Source organism: Jatropha curcas, chromosome 8 (assembly GCF_041381405.1).
Source record: "Jatropha curcas cultivar XTBG-Jc1 chromosome 8, XTBG_Jcur_1.0, whole genome shotgun sequence".
Taxonomy (NCBI): domain Eukaryota; kingdom Viridiplantae; phylum Streptophyta; class Magnoliopsida; order Malpighiales; family Euphorbiaceae; genus Jatropha; species Jatropha curcas.
In genome coordinates, this window is record NC_143158.1 from 13899919 (window position 1) to 13921919 (window position 22001).

The following is a 22001-nucleotide window of genomic DNA, read 5'->3' on the forward strand; positions in this document are numbered from 1 at the left end:
TTAATCAAAATAAAAGCTAAAATATTTTTAATTTTTAATTTTATTATCTGCTTAATCAAAACGATGTAGTTTTGAGAGTTTATTAATTTGGTTAAATTAATTTTTAACCGATCAACGAAATTTTAATTTTTTTTTAATCGAACTTTTAACCGAACATTTATTCAACGAACCAAATTGGTCGAATTAACCGAATTGATCGAACCGAATGCTCACCCCTAATGTAATGTAACAAAATAAAGTTATTTAAGTCATTAGAAATTAACTTTTTTTTTTCATATATTTTCATTGAGTGAATTAAATTACAATATAAAAATTATGGGTATTTTGATATTTTTAGTGATTTTTCAGTCTATTCTGCTCATTCCTATAATAAAATAAAATAATAAAATATAATTTTTTTTTCTATGTTACATATTAAATACCAAAATATAATTTTTATTATATGGTGATGGTGGTAGAGTGGTGGTTGTGGTGGTCGTGGTAGAGTGATTGAGGTGGTGGGGGCAGCAATGCAAACTGATGGTTGTGGTGCTAATGATGGTGGTAGAGTGCTGGTGGTGATGATGGTGATTAAGGTGGTGGTGGTGGTGGTGGTTGAGGTAGAGGCGGTGGAGCAATGGTAATGGTGGTGGTAGTTGAGTTGGTGGTTAAGGTGGTGATGTGGTGGAGCAGTGGCGGTGGTTGAGGTGGAGGAGCGATGGTGTTGAGGTGATAGAACAGTGATTGTGGTGGTGGAGTGGTGATAGTGGTGTGATTGTTGGTTGAGGTGGTGGTGGTAGTTGAGACGGAGGTGGAGCAATGGTGATGGTGGTGGAGCAATGGTGAGGTGGTGGTGATATGATGGAGCAACGGTGGTGGTGAGAGTGGTGGTGGTTGAGGTGGAGGAGCGATTGTGGTTGAGGCGGTGGAGGCGGTGATGAGGGTGGTCGAGCGGTGGTGGTGGTTACGACAGTGGCACGGTGGTGGTGATGGTGGTGTGGTTATGGTGGTGGTAGAGCGGTAGTAGTGGTGGTTATTAAGGAGTTGGTAAGGGGGTGGTAGTTGTGGCGCAGTGGTGGTGGTAGTGGAGCAATGGTGGAGATGGTGGTATGAGTGGCGGAGTAGTGGTTAAATGGTGGTGGTAGTGATGGTGTTATGGTGATGGTGGTAGTGGTGGCACTGTGGTGATGGTGGTGGTGGTGGAGCGGCGGTAGTGTTAAATAGTCTTGAATGGTAAAGTTTTTATTAGAGTAACTTGATGTAATGGGCAATACATGTGTTTTTTTTGTGTAATGAATATTACATCAAATTAAGTAATGATGATTACACATATAATCTCAATTACATTACATTGTCCAGAAAAAATCTAACCAAATAATGTAATCAGTCATGTAATACAATCCTCATTCCATTACATAGTTAATTACATCATACCAAACATGGCATTAGTGTAATGAGAGTTAGGCATGAACACCGGTTCGGTTCTAATCAGAACCGAACCGTACTGTAGATGAACCGAAATCGGACCGAAATCGGCGGTTTATAATTTTGAACCGGAACCGGCAGTTTAAGGGCCGGTTAAGGTTCATGTGAATGTTAAAGTATGAACCGAAACCGGATGCACAAAAAAATTGTAGCTTAAAATTTTTATAAAAAAATTTATATCACTTGATTTAATTGTGGTTGATTTGATTTATGGTAAAGAGAAGTACAATGGTACATAAGTTATAAAAAGTGGAGAAAAAAATACACATTTTTTTACTTAATTTATACAAAAAATGGTACATGAATAGTTGATTTATATAAAAAAAATACTTTCAAGTGTATAAAAAAAAGAGTGTAACGGATAGTTTTTGATATGATAGGTGTTATTTATTTATTTTTTGGTAAATAAATTTTATTCATTTTTTAATCATTTATTTATTTATTTACTGTAATTTACTAAATTATCCAAAAATATAATTGTTATTTTTCTGTTATAAGGGATAATTTGATAAACTAATAAATAAGAAATATATAAATATGATGAGTTGATGATTTTTTATTTCACAACCAATTATATCATAACTCTTCTCTTATTCTCAATCAAAATTCTCTCAAATTTCCATAGTTCATTATTTTTTCTATTGCTTTATTTTCCTTAATATTGGAATTATCTATTGTTTATTTTTTATTTTCTTACATCCAATTTCAAATTCTTTCTCTAATCTCAATTTTTTCCATTCATAAATTTACTTCATTTGATTTTTTTAATAATTTTCTTAGTATTTGAAAATAATAATTTCCAACTCATTTCATTAATTTTATATTCCATTTATAGTTTTCTATATTAGTGAATTAGCAAAATTTGTAAATTTAATGTAATAATAGTTCTAAGTTAGTTAATAGAAGTTTTTCTTTTAAAAATTTATAATATTTTATTTAGTTAATAAAATTTAAACATTTTAAAATTATTATTTATTTATGAATTCGGAATCAAAATTTTATTATTTTTTTAAAAATTTGCGTAATGCCGGAACCGTAATTTGAACCGTCGGTTCGCCGGAACCGTGCCGGAACCGGAAGCGGACCGGAACCGGAGGTTCAAGGGTTGGTTCCGGTTTAAAATTTTAAACATCTCGAACCGGCAGTTCACTGAACCGGCCATGCCTATATCTGTTTAAGAACTGGGAAATCTGTATAAGCTCTTAGGATGTTTTTAGCTTGAAATTTTAGTTTCTATAACAAGTTAGTTTATTTTGGTGGAAGGCTATGGTTTAATTTTATATTTCCCAGCTGCATTGATTCGCAATGTTAAGCCAAATTCTATTTTGCTAAATGGGTGGGATAATCATCTAATTCTTTTGTTTCAGCCTCATATTGATCTGATGGTAGTGACTTCCTGTCGTGAGGGCAAATGCAAATAGGATTACTCTTAATATTAGAAGGATAGGTGAAAACATAATCCCACATAAATCCTTCTTTAAACCCGTCTCGTGTCAAGGACAGGTGAAAACAAACTCTTGCCTCACAACATGTTACCCCCTGTATACACTATTTGGGAAATGGGAAATTCTGTGTCTAGAAATTTAACGTCTGGTTCTGGTTTTAAGCTTCAAGATTCAGATCACCCAATAAGAAACGAAGGTTACAGAGCTCTACCTTTCCACTACATTGTCTTAATTACATTTTTCATGCGTGCATAAATCAGTGATATTCTTATGTAAAAACTGACTGATTATGTAACGAGACTTCTAATCATTCCTCCTGTTACCTTGACAATATATCTGATTCTGATCACTGGAAAAAAAAAAAGATTTATATGTTTGAAAATGACATCTCGAAATGCAAAGCAAGATGCATCATTCAGGTTGAGATGCTGACTTGCCTGCCAATGGTTATTCACTGAACCGGCCATGCCTAATTAGAGTAGCAGAGTAGTAATGGGAGAAGCAACAAAAGATTGAAACAAAAGACGCTGAATCAAAAGCATTATCAATTCCAATTGCAACTGAAAACAACAGATGGTATTGTTATTCTTCATAATGAATCGTTTCAGCAAGTGGCAACAAGGTCACCAAGACAAAAATGTAAATGACAGTTAAAATCACAAAAATTCAGCACATAAAATCTCAAATGGAGCTATAATGACAAATAAAATTATCAAAACCTCTCAACCAATCTAGCAGTAACTTGTCTAAGCTTCGAGTAGACCTTTCCAGCAGGAGACCCTAAAATGAGGCTGCACAGAGAATCTCTAGCAATTTTAATGTTTTGAAAAGATCCTAATATGTGAATTTTAGTGTCAGCTATCACAATTCTTGTTTTTGTAGCATTCTCAATAGCAAACTTTGTTTTGCCTCCTTTACCCGAGAGTCTTCCAATGGCACGAGACAAGTGCTCACCTCTAAGGGTTTTAACATCTTTGATTTCGAAAGAGTCCACATATAGTTCATCCAATCGCAGTAGTGCAATAGCATCTATAACATCAAAGCCTAGCATGAAGGCATGTACAAAATCTGCACATTTCTGCAGGTTACTAACATCTGGTGTATCAGATCTGGTTTTTAATTCAACCTTTCTACCCTTGAGGTTCATACGGATATCAATCTTCATTTGCTCATATATAGGAGTGTAAATATCCATCCACGCTTTTTTAAGAGGTGAATACCTATGTGGTGGAACCGAAACCTTCCTAAATTGAACTCGACCATCAGACATCTCATGAGCCTTCAAAGGCTCAAACTTTGGCTTCGCCGGCAAAGATGTTTCATCTATAACCTTTTCTACTTCCATTGAACAAGAGGCTTCACCAGACTGCATTGTGATTGATCACCCAAGTTCTGGAATAACAAAACATTTGATTTATGATGTAATATATTCATTCAAAAATGCCATTCAAAAAGTTCTAACAATATAATCCTAACATCATAAACCCATGAAAAAAGAGGTCCAATACGAACATGATAACAGACTATAAAAAGAAGCGAATAAATTCCGTGGCATGAAATTCAACACATGAAACAGCAAAATCACAATAATCAATGTAAATTCAGGCCATGATCTTTTCTCTATTTTCTTTGTAGAATACTATTATCTAATTGAAAAACAGAATATAGGAACAGAATAGCAACGGGAATAAAAATTGCCCCATCCGACAATCTTTTGCCATTCACAAAATCCAAACCATTCCAGAACTGACTAATATAATCCCTACTTCAGTACGAAATCTGAGCTATACTAACTGAACCCCCCAACCCAAAAACAAAGAAAAACATCCTTTCCTTTCAAAAGTTTCAAGGAATTACTTCACCAAAACATTCATGGAAACGATTCGAATAAAAGTCTCACAAGCAAAATAAAGCTGAAGGCAACAGCACACCAAATTTCATTAATCAACAGCTATTTGTAAACCAACTCTGATTTTATGATCCAAAAGGCCATCACTCAGATTCATACTGTGCAATTGGAATCACAAGTTTATAATTTCAACTGAAAATAATAAAACAATCATAAATTTGGAAGCAAGAATCAAAGAACTATCATACCATTGAATTCGATTTTAAAACCACTGAATTAATGAGAACTGAAAACAAAATCAAAGAAAATTCCTTACTCACCAAACGCGGATATAGCAAGATTTTATCAATGCTTTCGTTTGAGTGTAATGGGGAGCGACTAGATGACTTGGTTTCTTGTCTCGTTACTCTATTCGGCGGAAGAGAAAATGAATAGAATAGAGTAACGAAAGAGGGCTTAGGGTTTTTCAGTAAGTCTGTTACGACGCCGTCAAGACATATCACAAAAAAAATATATTAAAAGGTAATAGCTTTAAAATATATTAAAAGTTAGCAGTGAGAGAATAGACTGCTCCCACATATCACAAAAAAAATCGACGCAATAGCTAACGCTGATCAGCATTCATCAATTTCCACGGATTTTGCTGCTCAATTTCAGTTATTTTCTTTTTTTCAATCTTTGATTATATGGGATTTGGGGATTTTAGTGTTTGGTGTTCTGTTGAAATTAATGTTTTGTTCAGTAACTATTTGTAGCATTGTTGGTTTGCATTAGATGTGTTCATTGACGGGATATATTTTAGGCTTGATTTGAAAAACTTAAACAGACATAAAAATTTCAGGTATTTAATCTTGAAAGTTTGTTGCAGATGGTACAGTAGAAAGCATATAAATTGTACTATGATTCTAAATTTGTAGAAAGCATATAAATTGTACTATGATTCTAAATTTGAAGAAATTAGCTATAAACAGAGCTAAAAGAATTCAATTATAACATTTAAATCTATATAAATGGTAAATTAATTCGCTGTCTTTTTGTTTCAGGAAGAGCAATTACAATAAACTACTAGAGGCTGCAGATGTGAAGAAATTATAATAATTTTATATATAAATTCTGACCTATAATATGCTTTGTGCTGCTGATTTAGTTGCTATTTTATATATAATAATTTAACATCTATATGCTTCATTTTAAATTCCCTTCCCTTGTTATGCAAGTTCTTGAAAATTTCCTTTTCCAGAGGGAGTGAATCAGATTAAAGAATTAAGAGTGGACATTGATGCATTAGAAACCAATATTGCTGTCTTCTTTTGTTAAAGGTTTCAGTAAGAGAATTTGAACAAAGTGATATATTTACTCTTTCCTTTTGTTTTGTTTGATCAGAAATATGTGGACATAATTGACAGCTCAAAGTTGTTGACAGATGAACTATGCAAGAGCTTGGAACAACATGGTATTGATGCTAGATGGCCAGTTCAAGTAATTGGTCCTCAAAAGCTATAATTTTATTATAGATTCTGCAATAGAACTTTTCAATTTTGTTAGTTGATCTGTTTGGCATTGCTGTTACAGTAATAATTGGAAAAATCACTATCTTGAATATGTTGATTATGAATGATCAAACCTGTCTTTAATTTTAGAGTAAATTTAACCCAGATTCACATAAGATGAATTATCAAGATTTCACCAGGAGTGATCTCAAGGTAGGGAGTGAAGAGGTTGCTAAATACAAGGTCAGACTGACCCTTTTTAGTATTTAATTTCTTATGATACTTAATTCCTATTGAAATTACTATTTTGTTACTAATGGGCTCTATGCTAATGTTTTTAGTGTTATGTCTTCAATCATAGATTCTCCATATGTGATGAATGCTTGTTTGTAAACAGACTGATGCTTTTGTGAAAATTTTGAAGTTTTACTGTTTTTGCTTGCAAAATTATGTATATTTGAGGCTTTTTGTGGTATATTAGTCATACGCATCTTGATCAAACTATCAGAATTAAATTTGTACTTTGTTATCAAACTGTCAATCCTCATTTATTTTGTTCATGTCAAGCTGCAAGTACAATAACTAAAGGATTGCTAAAACAAAAATAACCTTAAAACTCAATCGTGATTCCTGCCTGTCTACTTGAGATCTCTCTTTTGGTCTTATTTTTGTTTCTTCTTTCTCCTGGACTGCTTCATTCTATTGATTTTTGTGGTTCAAGTAACACGACACTTGCACCAACAAAGTGAATTTATTGATTTTGATTGATTTCTCCTTGATTGCTGGCATTGAAAATTGTTCTCCTCAACACTATTGCATTGCATCGATCTGTCTTTGCATTTTCCATATCATGGCTTCATGTCCATTACCATCTCTCTCCCTTTCGAAGTGAAAACTTCTGTGATAATATTTCATCTTACTGTATCAAATTTTGTCTTTTGTCCAAATATTGTTTTCAGCCTACGTTCTATTTTTGGCAAAAAGGAAAGTTTGGTTACAAAAAAAAAAAAAAAAAATCTAAGTCTTATTTTTATTAGTTTTTTTAAAACTTGAATTTATTAATTTATAAGTAAATTATATAAAAGTTTATTAAACCCATCAATAATCAATTTAAGTCCTCAAAATTTGATACTTTTTTTAAAATTTTTATAGTTTTGCATATAATATTCAAATTAAAATTTCAAAATATTTTTTTCAAATTTAGATCCATAATTCATTTAAATTATTATGAAAAATATATTAATTTGACTTTCGAAATCATTCCTAATATGTTATATCTGGATTAAAAATTAAATCAATAATTTTAAAAATTTCAAACTATCATCAATCTATAACTCAATATAGGGGTATTATTACTAATAAAAATTTTTTTGATACAAAATTACAGTTTTTAAAGTAATTCATAATAATAATAATTATCATCACGACTACTTGATTAAATGACAATTGGAGTCGGTTGTAAAATTCGAGTTTAAGCCAGTCCAAAGGACTTCCAACAATGCGACGGTGAGTCAGTGACGTTGCAAAGGAAATAGTCCGGAGAACAGAGAGTGTCAAACTGGAATGCTCGTAACTGATGAGCATGACCACTGCAATCTCGATGATCTCTTTGAGACCCATTAGCAGTCGGGTCCATCAAATCCAACAGCACAATCCAATTATTGCTCAACATCGTCCTTCTCTCACGGTTTCCTTCTCTCTGCAAACTCACTGTCAAAAACTCGTAGATGAATTTGACCCTCATATACCCATCGAAAAAGCCTCCACTCCACCCAGCTCCTGGTATACTGATCCTTCCTTTTTTGATTATGAACTCCATCGCGTCTTCTACAGAGGCTGGCAGGCTGTTGGTTAGTTCTATTTTTTATTAATTATTTAGTCTTTGAGACGAGAAAAGTGGGATTGTAACAACTAATTTCCTTCGTTGAATTCCAGGATACACAGAACAGATAAAGGATCCTCGAGATTTTTTCACTGGAAGGTACAATTATTATTAATCGTCAATTTCTTGCCTGCTTTCTTTCAAAATATGCTTTCATTTGTTTCTTATAGAAGAAAAAGAAATGGGAGTTCTTGAATATTGTTCTCTTCCATTCAATTAGCAATCTTTTCCCCATTTCTGAGTACCTAATTGAGAATCAACTATGGCAGATTGGGAAATGTAGAGTTTCTTGTGTGTAGAAATGATGATGGCAAGGTTCATGCATTTCACAATGTGTGTCGCCATCATGGCTCTCTTCTTGCATCTGGAAGTGGGCAAAAGTCTTGCTTTGTTTGCCCATACCATGTGAGTTTACTTACGGAAATCTTCCCTCAGCCCCCTTTCTGCATTTCTTTCATATTGATTAGAAACAAAGACCTGTACGGGTCCAACTAACAGATTTTTCATCTTAGCGTTAATGTATTATAATATTTTGCTATTCAGTGGTAAATGTTAAATTCATTTCCTGAGGGTCAAAAGTTCAACATTATCGTGCTTTGTGTAGCATAGCATTGATGCTTAGGTTCTTATTCGCTATATAGTTGCTAAATTTTCAAATGCTGATTGTGTGGTTGAATAGTTGCTGGTTTCTATGCCTCAATGGATGGACAAAGTGAAGCAACTTCTATGTCATTTGACTGGTGGACCAATGATAGGCTATGATTCAGAGTTTTTCTTTGTCCATAGATGCGCTGGGTTTCTCTGGCTAGGTTGTTGTGATACTTATAGAGAGTGTATATTCTCTTCCATCAACAATGAATTGGGGTAGAGTGTGAAACTAAAATGTTAATTATAATTGTTTGGAAAAGCTATTTGTCAAGACTCATCTTTATAACATTCTATCTTATACCCAGTTGAGGCTAAGTGGACTTTTAAGGATCCCAGTTTACTTGAAATCTCTGAAAACAGACTAGTTGGATGATGCAATCATCAATATATGGTTGCAATATTTGCGTGCTAGGCTCTATGGAGGGATCATAGTTAAAGCTAAGTTGATTCTCTTAAATTTGGCATCTAGCTGTAGCAGACTTGAATGCTATTAGAAGTTAAAAGGTTAGGTGAATTTGATAAGAGATTAGAATCCATAAAATTGTGTGAAGTGGGCTTATTTGGGCTTGAGCCAATCAATGCTAAAAGGTTAGTACTAATCAATTAGCTAGTTACCTTGCCACCCTTATATGCCCTTTGTGGATTTGATATTTAGTCAATTTGAGATTCTTAAGAAACACAATAGAGTAGGTAGGACTAGTGTGTTTTGTTAACTTGAGCATTATCAACACAGTCCTCACAAAGAACAACCACATTTGGGTTAAGCCAAAACTTCCATCAGTTTTTCCATGTGAAACTCATGATCTTTTGAGAGTCCGGGAAGCTTCTACTTTGCAGAATTTATTTTCCTTTAAGGTTTCTAACACTAAGGTTCAGAAGATAATAACTTTGATATATTGGTGTCTCTCAAATCATTGGAGGATGTCATTCTCATCTTTGGGAAGGATAATTGAAACTTGTATCAAATGGTTCTATGTGTTAATATTCGTTGTTTTGTTGGTAACAAGGAGTTATTACTGTAGTTTATCTCTAATATACTCCTTATTGTTTCAAAAATATTTGAAATGTTCTTGGGGTTTATCTTTGTTAAATATCTAGTCCCCACTCAAAAAACATTAAAAAAGCAGAAAATTTCAATCTTTGTCTGAAATTAAATAGAAGTAAGCTGAAAATTTAGTAACCTAGTGTCATTCACCAATTTTTTTCCTGGGGGTCTTCCATTGATGTGTTGGGTCTTTAGGGTCCTCCATTCTTTGAGCTTTGATTTGTAGAGAAAGAAAGAGAGAGAAATAAAGAGGTTCTGGAGTACAGGTAATGATGGTGAACGAGATTTATATGGAAAAAGACAGATTGCTTTACTTTCTGTGAGGGATGGAGAGGAGAGAGAAAGAGGTGCAGTAATGAGAAGAAGCCAAAAAAAGAAAAAACAAATGATTTTAAATTAAACTAATAATACAATGCTGTCATATTTCTCTATTTGTCTAGATGTTGCCTTTTCTCCAGAACTTCAGTGACTGAAAATGCTAATTTTCAAACAACTGGGGCTAAAGTGTATAATAGGGCAACTCTATCGGGGAAAGGGGTTTAAGTTACCATAATATTTAATATCCTTAAAATAAAGCAATAAATAATTCACACGCATACCCAATGGTTTTGCAGGCATGGACATATGGGTTAGATGGAGCACTTCTTAAAGCAACAAGAATAACAGGGATGCAAAATTTCAATTTAAATGTATGCTGAATTGTTAGAATGGTCATCTCATTTTCCATTTATGTATATTTCTAGAATTGATGGATAATTTAGTTGATTCTTTGGCCATGGAGTGTAGGAGTTTGGGCTTATTCCTATAAATGTTGCTACTTGGGGACCATTTATTCTTCTTAATGTGGAAAAAGAGAGTAAACTTCAGCAGGGAGTTGAAGGCAGTATGGTGGAAAATGAATGGCTTGGTAGCTGCTCTGAAATACTGAAAAATGGCGGAGTTGATTCCTCTTTGAATCATGTTTGTAGGCGTGTATATAATATGGAGTGTAACTGGAAGGTATGACCCTTAAATATGAGTTTCCTCACTTCTGATAACAATAGCAGTTATTGGGGATAGGAATCCCTTTGTCCTAGGTGAATGTCCTCTTTAGTTTCTAATTAATTTTCACACAAGGAATTTAAATAATCTATTCATTTTCTGTACAATGAGTTCATGTCCTCGACAAAAATTTGACTTTTAAAACCAGTAGTTAGAATTCCATTATGTTTAACTTTGATTTCATGGACTGATTTCTACACTCCCTTCTTTCAGGTGTTTTGCGACAACTACTTAGATGGTGGTTACCATGTGCCATATGCACATAAAGCTTTGGCGTCTGGTCTTAAGCTTGACTCTTACTCAACTTCAGTATGCATCTCTAGTGTTTTCTCATCCTTGGTTTTTTGTTCTAGTTTTATTACTTGTAGCTCAGTAACTGTAATAGATCTGGAAGACTGCCATGCACACATTTGATATTTCAATTTATTACTTCAAGTATCAACCATGTGACTTTTCATTGCAAGTATGGTTGTCCTCTCACCTAAATAACTGCCATAGGTATATGAAAAGGTTAGCATCCAAAGATGTGAAGGAAGCTCAACACAAAGTGCGGATGATTTTGGTCGGCTTGGATCAAAAGCTTTATATGCTTTCATTTATCCTAATTTCATGATCAATAGGTCCGTGCATAGCTGCTAGATGCAACTATGAATGATATTTGTTGTTTCCATTTTTTTCTTTTATGTTGAGCTATTTCTTGTTTTTATAGGTATGGACCTTGGATGGACACCAATCTGGTGCTTCCATTAGGAACAAGCAAATGCCAAGTGATATTTGACTATTTTATTGAAGCTTATCATAAGGTATTTTTCTAATTTTTTCGGCTTCTTTATCATGTTTATATAGGTATAGGCCATGGATGGACACTAATCTGGTGCTTTACTTAATTTCTGTCACTACTATCTATGTCATCGTTGCTTGCCTTGTGGCTAGTGCACCAATTATCAACATTACACTAATTAATGTATTGTTACATATAGGAGAAAGGATAGAAATGTGCTAGGGAATTAAATTAGCTAAAGGACAATATTAGTTAGTTAGAAATATTCTCAACACTACACACAGCTGGCTAGTGACAGCTAGTCCTTTAATTCCTATATGTATATGTCTCATTAGAGACTAGGAATCATATCATGCAGTAATACAAATCTTCTCTCTCTCTCTCCATCTCTCCCTTTCTTCTTCTCTTTCTTCTGTCATTCTTCTTCTTCTTCTCTTATTCTGATCTACTTTCTATTCTCTATCCTTTCTATTTCCTTCATCTACCCTATTTTCTGCTAACTTTAGCCATCAGTTAGGAATATTCCTAACAACTGGTATCAGAGTAGCTAAGGTTGCTGGATTCCATGAGTAAATCCATTGCTGCAAAGAAAACGAGGGGACCTTCTTCTGAAGGCATCCCTATATCCCTGGAGGAGTTGGAAGACCAGCTTCATTCTCTCAACTCCAAGCTGGAAGAGCAAATGAATTCCAGGCTTGGGTCCATTGAATCTCAACTGAAGGAGCACCAAAACACAATTGAGAACCTGCTGCAAGAGCAAAACAACATGAAGCTGGAGCAGAAGAAATTACAAGTGATTTATGAGGATATCAAACAAGAGAATCAGAAGTGATAGCCTACTTGGCCAAGCTGATTCAAGGAATCCAATTATCTTCTGCTTCCTTCATTCATGAGGCACTTCCTCACAACCTGGCAGTAGCAGAGTTAAGGAAACTTTTATCCTTAACCCTGAATCTCCTGGAACTGATAGGGGAATACTTTCTAACCCTGAGGATTGAGAACATAATGAGTTGATGACACACAGCGGAGGACTTATTTTAATAAGCTACTCCCCAAGTGTGATTTGCCTAACTCTGAGGGATTAGATGCTAAATCCTTGCTAAGCAAGTTTAGGAAATACTTCAGATTTTGAGGTTTCAAATGATAGGAGGGTAGATCTAGCTAGTATGTTTCTTCAGGGCAGGGCTGAGGCCTGATTCCTTAACTGGAGTAAGGGAAAAGAGATATTAGATTGGGATGGGTTTGCTTAGGCTACTTGTCAAAGGTTTAGAGATCAAAGGGAGAATGATATAATTGAGGAAATACAAAAGTTGAGGCAAACTGATTCTGTTGATGACTATCAGGATAAGTTTGTGTCCTTAAAGTTGAGAATAGAAAAGGTATTTCCCCTTCATCCTGAGTCCTACTGTATTTCCTGCTTTATTGGAGGGCTTAAGGATGACGAACTTAGGTTTGCAGTTAAGATGTTCAAACCCTGCCTGCAGGAGTTACATCTGGTAGCTACCATACCTAAACCCACTTATAAACCTAATTCCCTTTCTAAACCTTGGAATCCTGTACCCGATAACCCTACTAGACCACCCAATAATACCAACAAACACTACACGTAATACACCCAAAAACCACCACAGAACACAAATCAGCTAGCGCTTATCCACCAAACACACAAACCAAACAACCTTTTGCTTTCCAAAAGAAACCACCTGGGGCATGCTACAAGTGTGATGAGAGGTATTTCCAGGGTCATGGGTGTATACCTAAGATAGTAATGACACTTCAGGCCAATGTTGAGGAGGAGTTGGAGGATGAGGAGTGGCATGAGGCTGAAGAGCATGAGAATGAAGTATTAGAAGAAACATTAGAGAATATAGCCTTGTCCCTAAGTGCTGTGGATGGGGGATTCAGTCATAATACTCTAAAACTAAAAGGGCATCTACAGGGAAAACCCATCACAATTTTGATTAACACCCATAGTTTTTTAGATTCCAAGGTTGCTAAGGAATCTAAACTACATGTGTCTAAGGTGCAACCAGTCATTGTAACAGTAGCTAATGGTAGAAAGCTAACTATCATGGGGAAGTGTAATGTTTGCAAGTCGAATATGCAGGGTTATAAGTTTGACTTTGATCTAACTGTCATAGAATTGGGGGACTATGACATGATATTAGGAGAGGACTGGATGAAATGTCGCTCACCTGTGACTTTTGGTTTCAAGGAAAACACGCTGAGTATTCAAAACAAGGGCAAGAAACTTGATTTGAGGGGGCTGAGTAAGCAAGTTTCAACAAGGATGATGACCTCAAAAGGCATTGGGAAAACTAATGCAGTTTGGTGGGAAGGGAGTCACAGCCAAACTGTTTGCATTACCCTATCCCCAATTACAGAACAACAACCAGCCCAAAACAAAACCCAACCCTCACCTATGATCACATCCGTACTTTGCAAAATACTCACATATGTTTCAAACACCTACCTCATTACCCCCATTTAGAACATATGATCACTCAATCCCACTGAAGCCAAACACTGAACCAGTCAACATCGTACCCTATAGATACTCTCATCACCATAAAAATGAGATTGAGAAGTGGTGACTTGTGTATTCTAAATAGTACTCTTTTATTGTAAAGGGTTTGCTTTCGCATCTCTCTAAAACTGTTGTCATGGTCAAATCTTGGTTTATTTAATCATTAGGGACTCCCAAGCACATGAATTCTCTATGAATTGAAATAGAAAATTGAGGGCTTGTTATTTAGTGGTGTAACATGACTTATATACCCTTAGTGTTAGAGCTAGGGGGGTTGGGGGGGCCACCGCTCCCTGACTTCTGTAAAATTGTTTGATGGGCACAATGTTTATGATTTACTTTCTAGCTTGGTGGTAAAAACTCTGCTTTGAAGCCTCCAGACTTGAGTTCGATTACTACTGACAATAATTTTACTTTTTAGTTATTTACAACAGTTTTACATTTTAATTAGTTTTTATTTTTTATATGTAAACAATTTTAGTTAATTTATATATATAATATAGTTTTAGCCAGTAGTTAGTTTATATATATATCTTCCCATAATTTTCATAAGTTACTTTTTGTTGCAATTGAATAATTTATATCATTAAATTAATTTTACATTCTTTTTTTAATTTTAGTTTTGAATTTGTTTCCATTTTAGGAATACACAAAAAGTTCACATAAATATTAAAATATACAATAGCATTATAAATTTATAATTCAATTGTTTATTATTGGTTATTTAGTTAAATTCACAAACTAAATAAATTTTAGAATTCTAAATTTGTTGAATAAACACATGATATTTAATTTATTGAAAGATATAGATTTAATTAATAATTCGTGATTCTATTTTAATATTGTTTTTAAAAATAATATAAAAGTAAATTAATCGAATTTTAAAAACACAATAACATATTTAAAGTTATAAACACTAATTTTTATTTTCATTATAATTTTTAATATGTATATTTTAGGAAGTTGATTCTTTCTTTCATATTGAAAGTTGTTATCTATATTAAATATGTTTATCATTTTGTTGCTATTTATAGTGTTTTCATTAAAAAAATTTGACTGCATGTAATATATAGTAGTTTGTGTAATTATATTATTCTTACATGCTTTTTTAATCAAGTTTAATTTCTTAGTTCTACTCGTAGTATGAAATCACAAATATATTTTTGCTACCCCTATGGAAGAATCTTGGCTCCGTCACTGTATACCTGTGTCAACCAATATCAACATTCATGAATATATCTTTATGATCTTATCTATCTAGATTCATCAAAAAATTTTTGGCTAAAATTTGGAGTGAAAAAAAAATCGAATTTAGATTTCTATTTATATGCATATGATATAGGATTTCATCTGATTTTAATATGATAATCATAGTGGGTTAATCGGGACCTGAACCCAAAACTAGTCAAACAAAGTAGAAATTTTCCTTATTAAAAAAATAGGTAAAAAAAACTCTCCTAGTCGTGCTTGCATTTTTCATTGCACACGGCTTTCCCTATGTATACATCTAAAAATTTCATAAATTTGTCTCATACACTATGAAGATGATGAGAAGAGATATATTTTACATCCCAGAGGGGCTATAATTGGAGATACCATTATTTTTAATACATAGAAATGGGAAATGCCTTACCTTTGAGTGCGGTTGAACTATTGTGTGTTTTCACATAGTCTTAGACTAATGTATATAAATAGGCTTGTAACAATTCTTTACCAATATGAATGAGAATTTCTCCACACAACATGACCTTTTTTCGTCTCACACACTAGACAGAGAAAACCCTAGTTTAGGTTAAGCTTCTTGGCAACCATAGAAAGGGAGGTGACTAACACCACCCATTGGAGGAGGAGGAAGAGGAGATGTTAATTGGCCCTTACCTAGAATTCGGCAGCCATCCGACGCTGCAAGTGGGCCCACGCGTTGCTAGAAGTTCCTGGTCTCCACGCGCAGACACATGACGCTGATTTTAACATCTCTGATAGTGACCTAGGCCGGTGCCTCCCCCTTGTGTTGCGCTTCTACCTAGCCTACTATTTCGGTTTGACACAATTTCAAGGTTGTTCTTCCTCTTTGCCTTATCTCGGGTTGTTAACCCAATTTCTCTTTGTTTTCTAGGTATAAATAATAGGTGATGCCTCGCGAACTTGACATCAAGATTGTCCCTTGACATGACAATCCTTCCTTGCAAATCAGTTCGGCCAAGCTGATGGTACAAATTACCTTTCTTGGTCAAGGTCTTGTCTTTTATTCATTAAAGTTAGGGTTTCAAGGTTATATCACTGGTTCTAAAAGCTCATTGGCACCTCTAAGTGGTACTTATGATCAATGGGACTCTGGAAACTCTTTGGTCATGTCTTGGCTTATCAACTCTGTGGAACCCAAGATTGCAAATGGATATTTGATGTTGGAAATTGTTGCAAAAACTTGGAGAACTGTTACTAGAAAAACTACTCTCAACATGGGAATGTTGCATGTGAGCTTTGCAACAAAGTTCATGGCACAAAGCAAGAGGAATTGAAAGTTAGTCAGTATTATGCTAAATTGAATAACCTGTGGCAAAAACTAGATTAATATGAGACCTATTATCCCAATTGTGAGGAGGATGTGATAGGATACCAAAGGAAGGTTGAGACATGGTGGACATATGAGTTCCTTGTTGGATTGAATGTTGAATATGACCCTATTCAGATCTAAATCTTGGGTAAGGATCCTATGATTTCCTTAGAGGAGACATACTCTTATTTTCAACAGGAAGAAAGTAGAAGTGGTTTTATGTTATCCACTGACTGAGAGAGGTAAGCTTATAGCTTCTCAATCTTCCCAGACTACTCATACATCATTAGAAGAGGATCCTTGTCAGCGTGATCACTATGGAAGGCTAGGAAATACTAAGGAATCATGTTGGAAGCTACATGGATGACCAACTAGATGTCGTGGTCATGGCTGTGCAACATAGAATAGTGAGTACTAGTAATCTCTGACATTATCTTTCAACATAATCAACTGGTATTGTTTACAAAGTTGAATAACCAGGAAATACTCGTAATTCCCCATGATCTCTTTCAAGTTGACCAATTGTTGCCGTAAGGATTGCTCATGTGATTTTGTTAGTTAAAATTATGTAAGCAATTTGTTGCATATCTATATCGTGTTGAAATTTCCTTTCAAATAGTACAAATCAAGAGGTAAAATTACATCTTTAACAATTTATCATTTGTAATAGTACCATTTCATGTTTGTAATTTCCTTTTGCATGTTCAATTTTCTACCTTTTCTTCTCTTCCTACTCCCTTTGTTTTAAGCATCCAAATGTTATAGTAGATCATTTGCTAAGATGCTATTGCATTGTACTTGTATTGTATTGAGAAATGAAAAAAAAAAAAAAAGTTGTGCCTATTACTGCTAATGTGGTATAAACAAATATTTGAATTTAGCTTCATGAGTTTGTTATTATCATTGTGATGAGTGTGCTTCGTGTATTTGGGTAGCCTAAGCTTGTCTACCCAAGTTTTGCGTGTTTTTGTAATTGTACTCCACTTTGAAATTTAAATAATTAAATCACAACTCAACCAACTTGTTTGCAATTAAAAACTTATGTTTTTATATTTTTAATCTCTCTCCTCCCCTCACCTCCACTTGCCAACATCTCTTCATGCTAATCTAATGGTATAGAAGTTCCCTAGAGGAATTGGCAGTTGTCATCCCCACCATCATTCTCCCTTAACTATTCTTTTCCCTAAAATTACAATTATTTGCGTTAAGAATCCCACATCAATTAAATACTCAGCCACAAAGGGCATATGACAAGCTAGCTAGCTAATTGTTTAGTATTAACCTTTTAGCATTAATTAGCCCAAGCCCAAGTAAGTCTATATTACACATTTTAACAACCATCATGGGTTCTTACCTCTTATGCAATTCCCCTCTACCCTTTCAACTTTTTAATATGGTACCAGAGTAGGTCCGATCCGGTTTCAGTTAGTTATTCTCAATGTTGTCGTTACATTTCAATTCGGGCTCTTGTCTGGATGTCTAGTCCCATCAAGGCCCATTCAATTTTAGGGGGAGGATATCAAGTTTCAAGTGTGCCCATTCAATTTCAGGGGGACGATATCAAGTTTCAAGTGTCAACTAGAAGCTAGTCACAATTGCACTTGAGGGGGAGTGTTAAGAATTCCACATGAATTAAATACTCACCCACAAAGGGCATATGGCAAACTAGCTAGCTAATTGGTTAGTACTAACTTTTTAGCATTAGTTGGCCCAAGCCCAAGTAAGTCCATATTACACATTTTCACAACCATCATGGGTTCTTACCTCTTATCCAATTCCTCTCTACCCTTTCAACTTTGTAATAACTTGCATGATGAACTCCCTCGAGGTCAACAACTCCAAAATACATAGTCATGGACTAACAAGGCTTAGTTTCAATAAGATGTCATTCATATGGGATTATACCTAATGATCTACCATATGGAGAAAGCTTTGCAATCAATAATAGTTCCATAGGGCTTGTATACTAAGAGCAGCCTTAAAGCTTGAAAAGTGAATAAAGGACTATCAATGATTTTTATGTGCTAATGTAATTGTGTGATTTAAAAGCTCCTGATATGAGAAATGGGTTTTGATGTAAGATCTCAAATGTGCCATTGTTGATGTGTGTGAGAGAGAGGAGAGAGAGAGAGAGAGAGATGGTGCGTGTGTGGGTGGGTAGAAGTGGAGGATAAGAGAAACAAAAATTTTAAAAATAAGAAATTTTTTTGATTGTTATTAGAAATAAAACATTAGAAATAAATTGTAAAATAAGGTACAATTGTAAAACAATCTGAAGCTTGGGTAGACAGACACACGAGGCCATATATTGTTGCTATCACATTACATAAAATTTCTAAAATTTTTTCTAACAAATGATATTTAAGTGAATGTTACACTGCAGTTGAAGTTGTTCCTACATTATAAATTTTTAAGTTGATGTTACCTTTGAGAAAGTAAAATTTTGCTTGACAACGCGTTAGAAAAACTATATATAATGTTTTGTGAGTATAGCTTTTTGAAGGCTAGTTTACATTGTCTGTAAATGAGAAGCTGCAATTCTTAAGTTACAAATATTTATGATACTATATGTTTATGGATTTAAAGGAGTAATTTCTTGGTTAGTAAGATGTGGACATTTGCTGGGGAATTGTTCTAAACTGTGGATGCTTGCAAAGAATATCTAATGCAAAAAAAGTTTCTGTTGTTCTGTTGGTAGTATAGTAGCGTGCATGCATATAAAACTGCATTGGAAGTCATCAATATATCATGTGATATTTATTGAGTGAATACTATCTATAAGGAATCCGACCTAATTAATACCAATTTTAAAATTTGGCCTCAGGATGACAAAGCTTTCATTGAGCAAAGTCTTGTAGACAGTGAAAGAGTGCAGGTGCAGAGAGTCGACAGTTCAGTTCAATTCTTGCTAGTTATTGCCTATGTTGCGCTTATGGTTCTCATACATGATGTGCAGATGGAAGATATTTTGCTATGCGAAGGCGTTCAGAGGGGACTCCACTCGCCGGCATATTCGGTTGGTAGATATGCTCCCACAGTTGAGAAAGCTATGCATCACTTCCACCAATTACTTTATGATAACCTTAAAATTTGAGCTTTTCTACTGCATTATTCACAAGTTTCATGAATTGTCCAGTATTTTCTCATGTTTGATCCTGTAAGATGAAAGGGCTTAGGAAAAACACATCTTGTGGCATTTTGCTTTTTAAGGCAGCTTTGATTGCTCTACATAAACCACTCAAACTTGTATATATTTTTTTTTATTTTTCTATTGAGAACTTTTTTGGTGGAAAAATGTATAGTTCATGAGAAATTCATTAAAGGCTTTTTTAAAATACTAAATTATTTGTACTACTTTTTGAATAGCTTCACTACTTAATGTAAAGCATGAAAAGTGCACAAATTCCTCATTTCTATATCTTTTAGTAATTTTCATTGTGAAAAAACAATGAACACTTTTTATATGATGGGTTCCATTTTAGCTTAGCTTTGTTATCAAGACAATAATTGAGAGGGAAAGAAAGGAACAAAAGTTCAGTAAAACACAACAAGTGCTCTAATCTTCCTTTGAGTCATATTTCATATATTTTTTTATCAGCAAAATAAATAATTTTATTAGAATCCAGGAAAGACTTGTTAAACTCCAGCAATAATCCTAAATCAATAGACTCTTCCAATACACCTATTGTGAAGCACACACCTCTTGTTGCGTCATTTGCGGATGCATCCAATTTATACCACCACAATCGGTGCACTAAATTCTCCTTTTGCTAGCATAGATCTACCTAATGTAGCCAATCAGTTTGTAATATCCACTAGTTGTTCTAGTTTTGCTGATGGTGTTGGACTGAGGACTTTAGAAGACAGAGCAGCTCGGGAGGAGGATCGGGATGATGCTAGTTTGGATGATGACCAGTTTTAGCTTTTATATGTTTTATGTTGAGTTTATTTCACTTTGATTACTATTTTAACTAGTGTGGAATAGTTTCACAACTATATGAATGTTGATATATTGTGATATTATTATGGATGCTATTATATAAATACTATTACAGTTTAAATTTGTGATATTTGGAATGACTTTGCAACTATACAGGTCTAAATAAATGACTTTGATATAAAATAGTTGTTTTTATAGGTTTTAATTGGCATTTCAAATTAAAAAATTTCAATTTTGCACACATTTATGAACTAAGTTTTCACAAAGTATTGTTTTCTGACAAATTACTGACTAAATAAATTAATTTTGATAATTAGAAATTAAAAATAACGATGATTTTACGACAATAGCAACAAAATATTTTCGACAAAAATTAGCAATAAATTCTATGACATAAATTTCATATTTACCAACAGATATATAGATTTAGCGACAGAAATTCAGTAGTTAATTTACCGACAAAATGAAAATCTGTAGGTAATTAATTTGCGATAAGTACTTTATCGACAAAATTTTTCTGTCGCTAATCTGTAGGTAATCTTATTTACCTATTGAATTTCAAGTTTCACCTACCGAATTTTCTGTCGCTAATTTCTGATTTTTTTTTTTTAGTGGGCATATGTCTAATAACATAATCACAACAAATCGCACCAAATCAGGAAGTTAACAATATTTAGGAACTTTATCTTTTATTTGTAATTCATCTTTCCTATTTCTTCTCCTATTGTATGCTGATTTCTCTCGTATATAATTGTATCTATTTGTAATCATCAATATTAATAGATACGCTTCTTCAGCCTCACTAAATCTCTTTATGGTATCAGAGTAGTGATCGATTGAGAGATAGCAGATTTACTAAATTACCAGTCAGAATAATGTTGTCCACATATACAAGAAGACAAAGAATGATACCCGAGTGTCCAAGGATAGATAAAGAGCTATCTAATTGAGATCCAAAGAACCCATAACTGATCAAAAAATTCTTCAATGCCATGTACCAAGCTCGAGGTGACTGTTTTATGCCATAGATTGCTTTCCGCAATTTACAAACATGGCCAGGATAATCAAGATGCTCAAAGCCCTTTGGTTGACTCATATATACCTCATCATCAAGTTTCCCTTGTAAGAATACATTGTTTACATCTAATTGATGTAAAGACCAATTTTGCTGCACTACTAGTGTCCGGACAAGACAAATAGTAGTTGGTTTGATAACCGGACTAAATGTAGCATGATAATCAATACCTGGACATTATGTGAATCTCTTAGCAACAAGATGTGCTTTGTACTTGTCTAATTCTCCATTAGCCTTGAACTTGAACTGAAAAGCCATTT

The 22001-nt window shown here is 34.1% G+C and overlaps 2 protein-coding genes across 2 annotated transcripts; one reads left to right on the forward strand and one right to left on the reverse strand.

Annotated features, from left to right (window-relative positions):
- Nucleotides 1-3437: 3437 nt before the first annotated feature.
- LOC105635915 (uncharacterized) lies at nucleotides 3438-5238 on the reverse strand. The gene is made up of 2 exons (XM_089725376.1): nucleotides 5079-5238; nucleotides 3438-4301 (listed from the first exon to the last, which is right to left on the reverse strand). The coding sequence occupies exon 2, from the start codon at nucleotides 4279-4281 to the stop codon at nucleotides 3622-3624; it is 660 nt and encodes a 219-aa protein (XP_089581502.1). The 5' UTR covers nucleotides 4282-4301; nucleotides 5079-5238; the 3' UTR covers nucleotides 3438-3621.
- Nucleotides 5239-7693: 2455 nt separating this feature from the next.
- LOC105635914 (choline monooxygenase, putative (CMO-like)) lies at nucleotides 7694-20136 on the forward strand. The gene is made up of 10 exons (XM_012219048.4): nucleotides 7694-8098; nucleotides 8184-8229; nucleotides 8400-8535; nucleotides 10438-10512; nucleotides 10610-10822; nucleotides 11078-11173; nucleotides 11363-11484; nucleotides 11574-11667; nucleotides 19551-19601; nucleotides 19683-20136. Exons 1-10 carry the CDS (start codon nucleotides 7825-7827, stop codon nucleotides 19818-19820), a joined length of 1245 nt encoding a protein of 414 aa, XP_012074438.1. The 5' UTR covers nucleotides 7694-7824; the 3' UTR covers nucleotides 19821-20136.
- Nucleotides 20137-22001: the final 1865 nt, after the last annotated feature.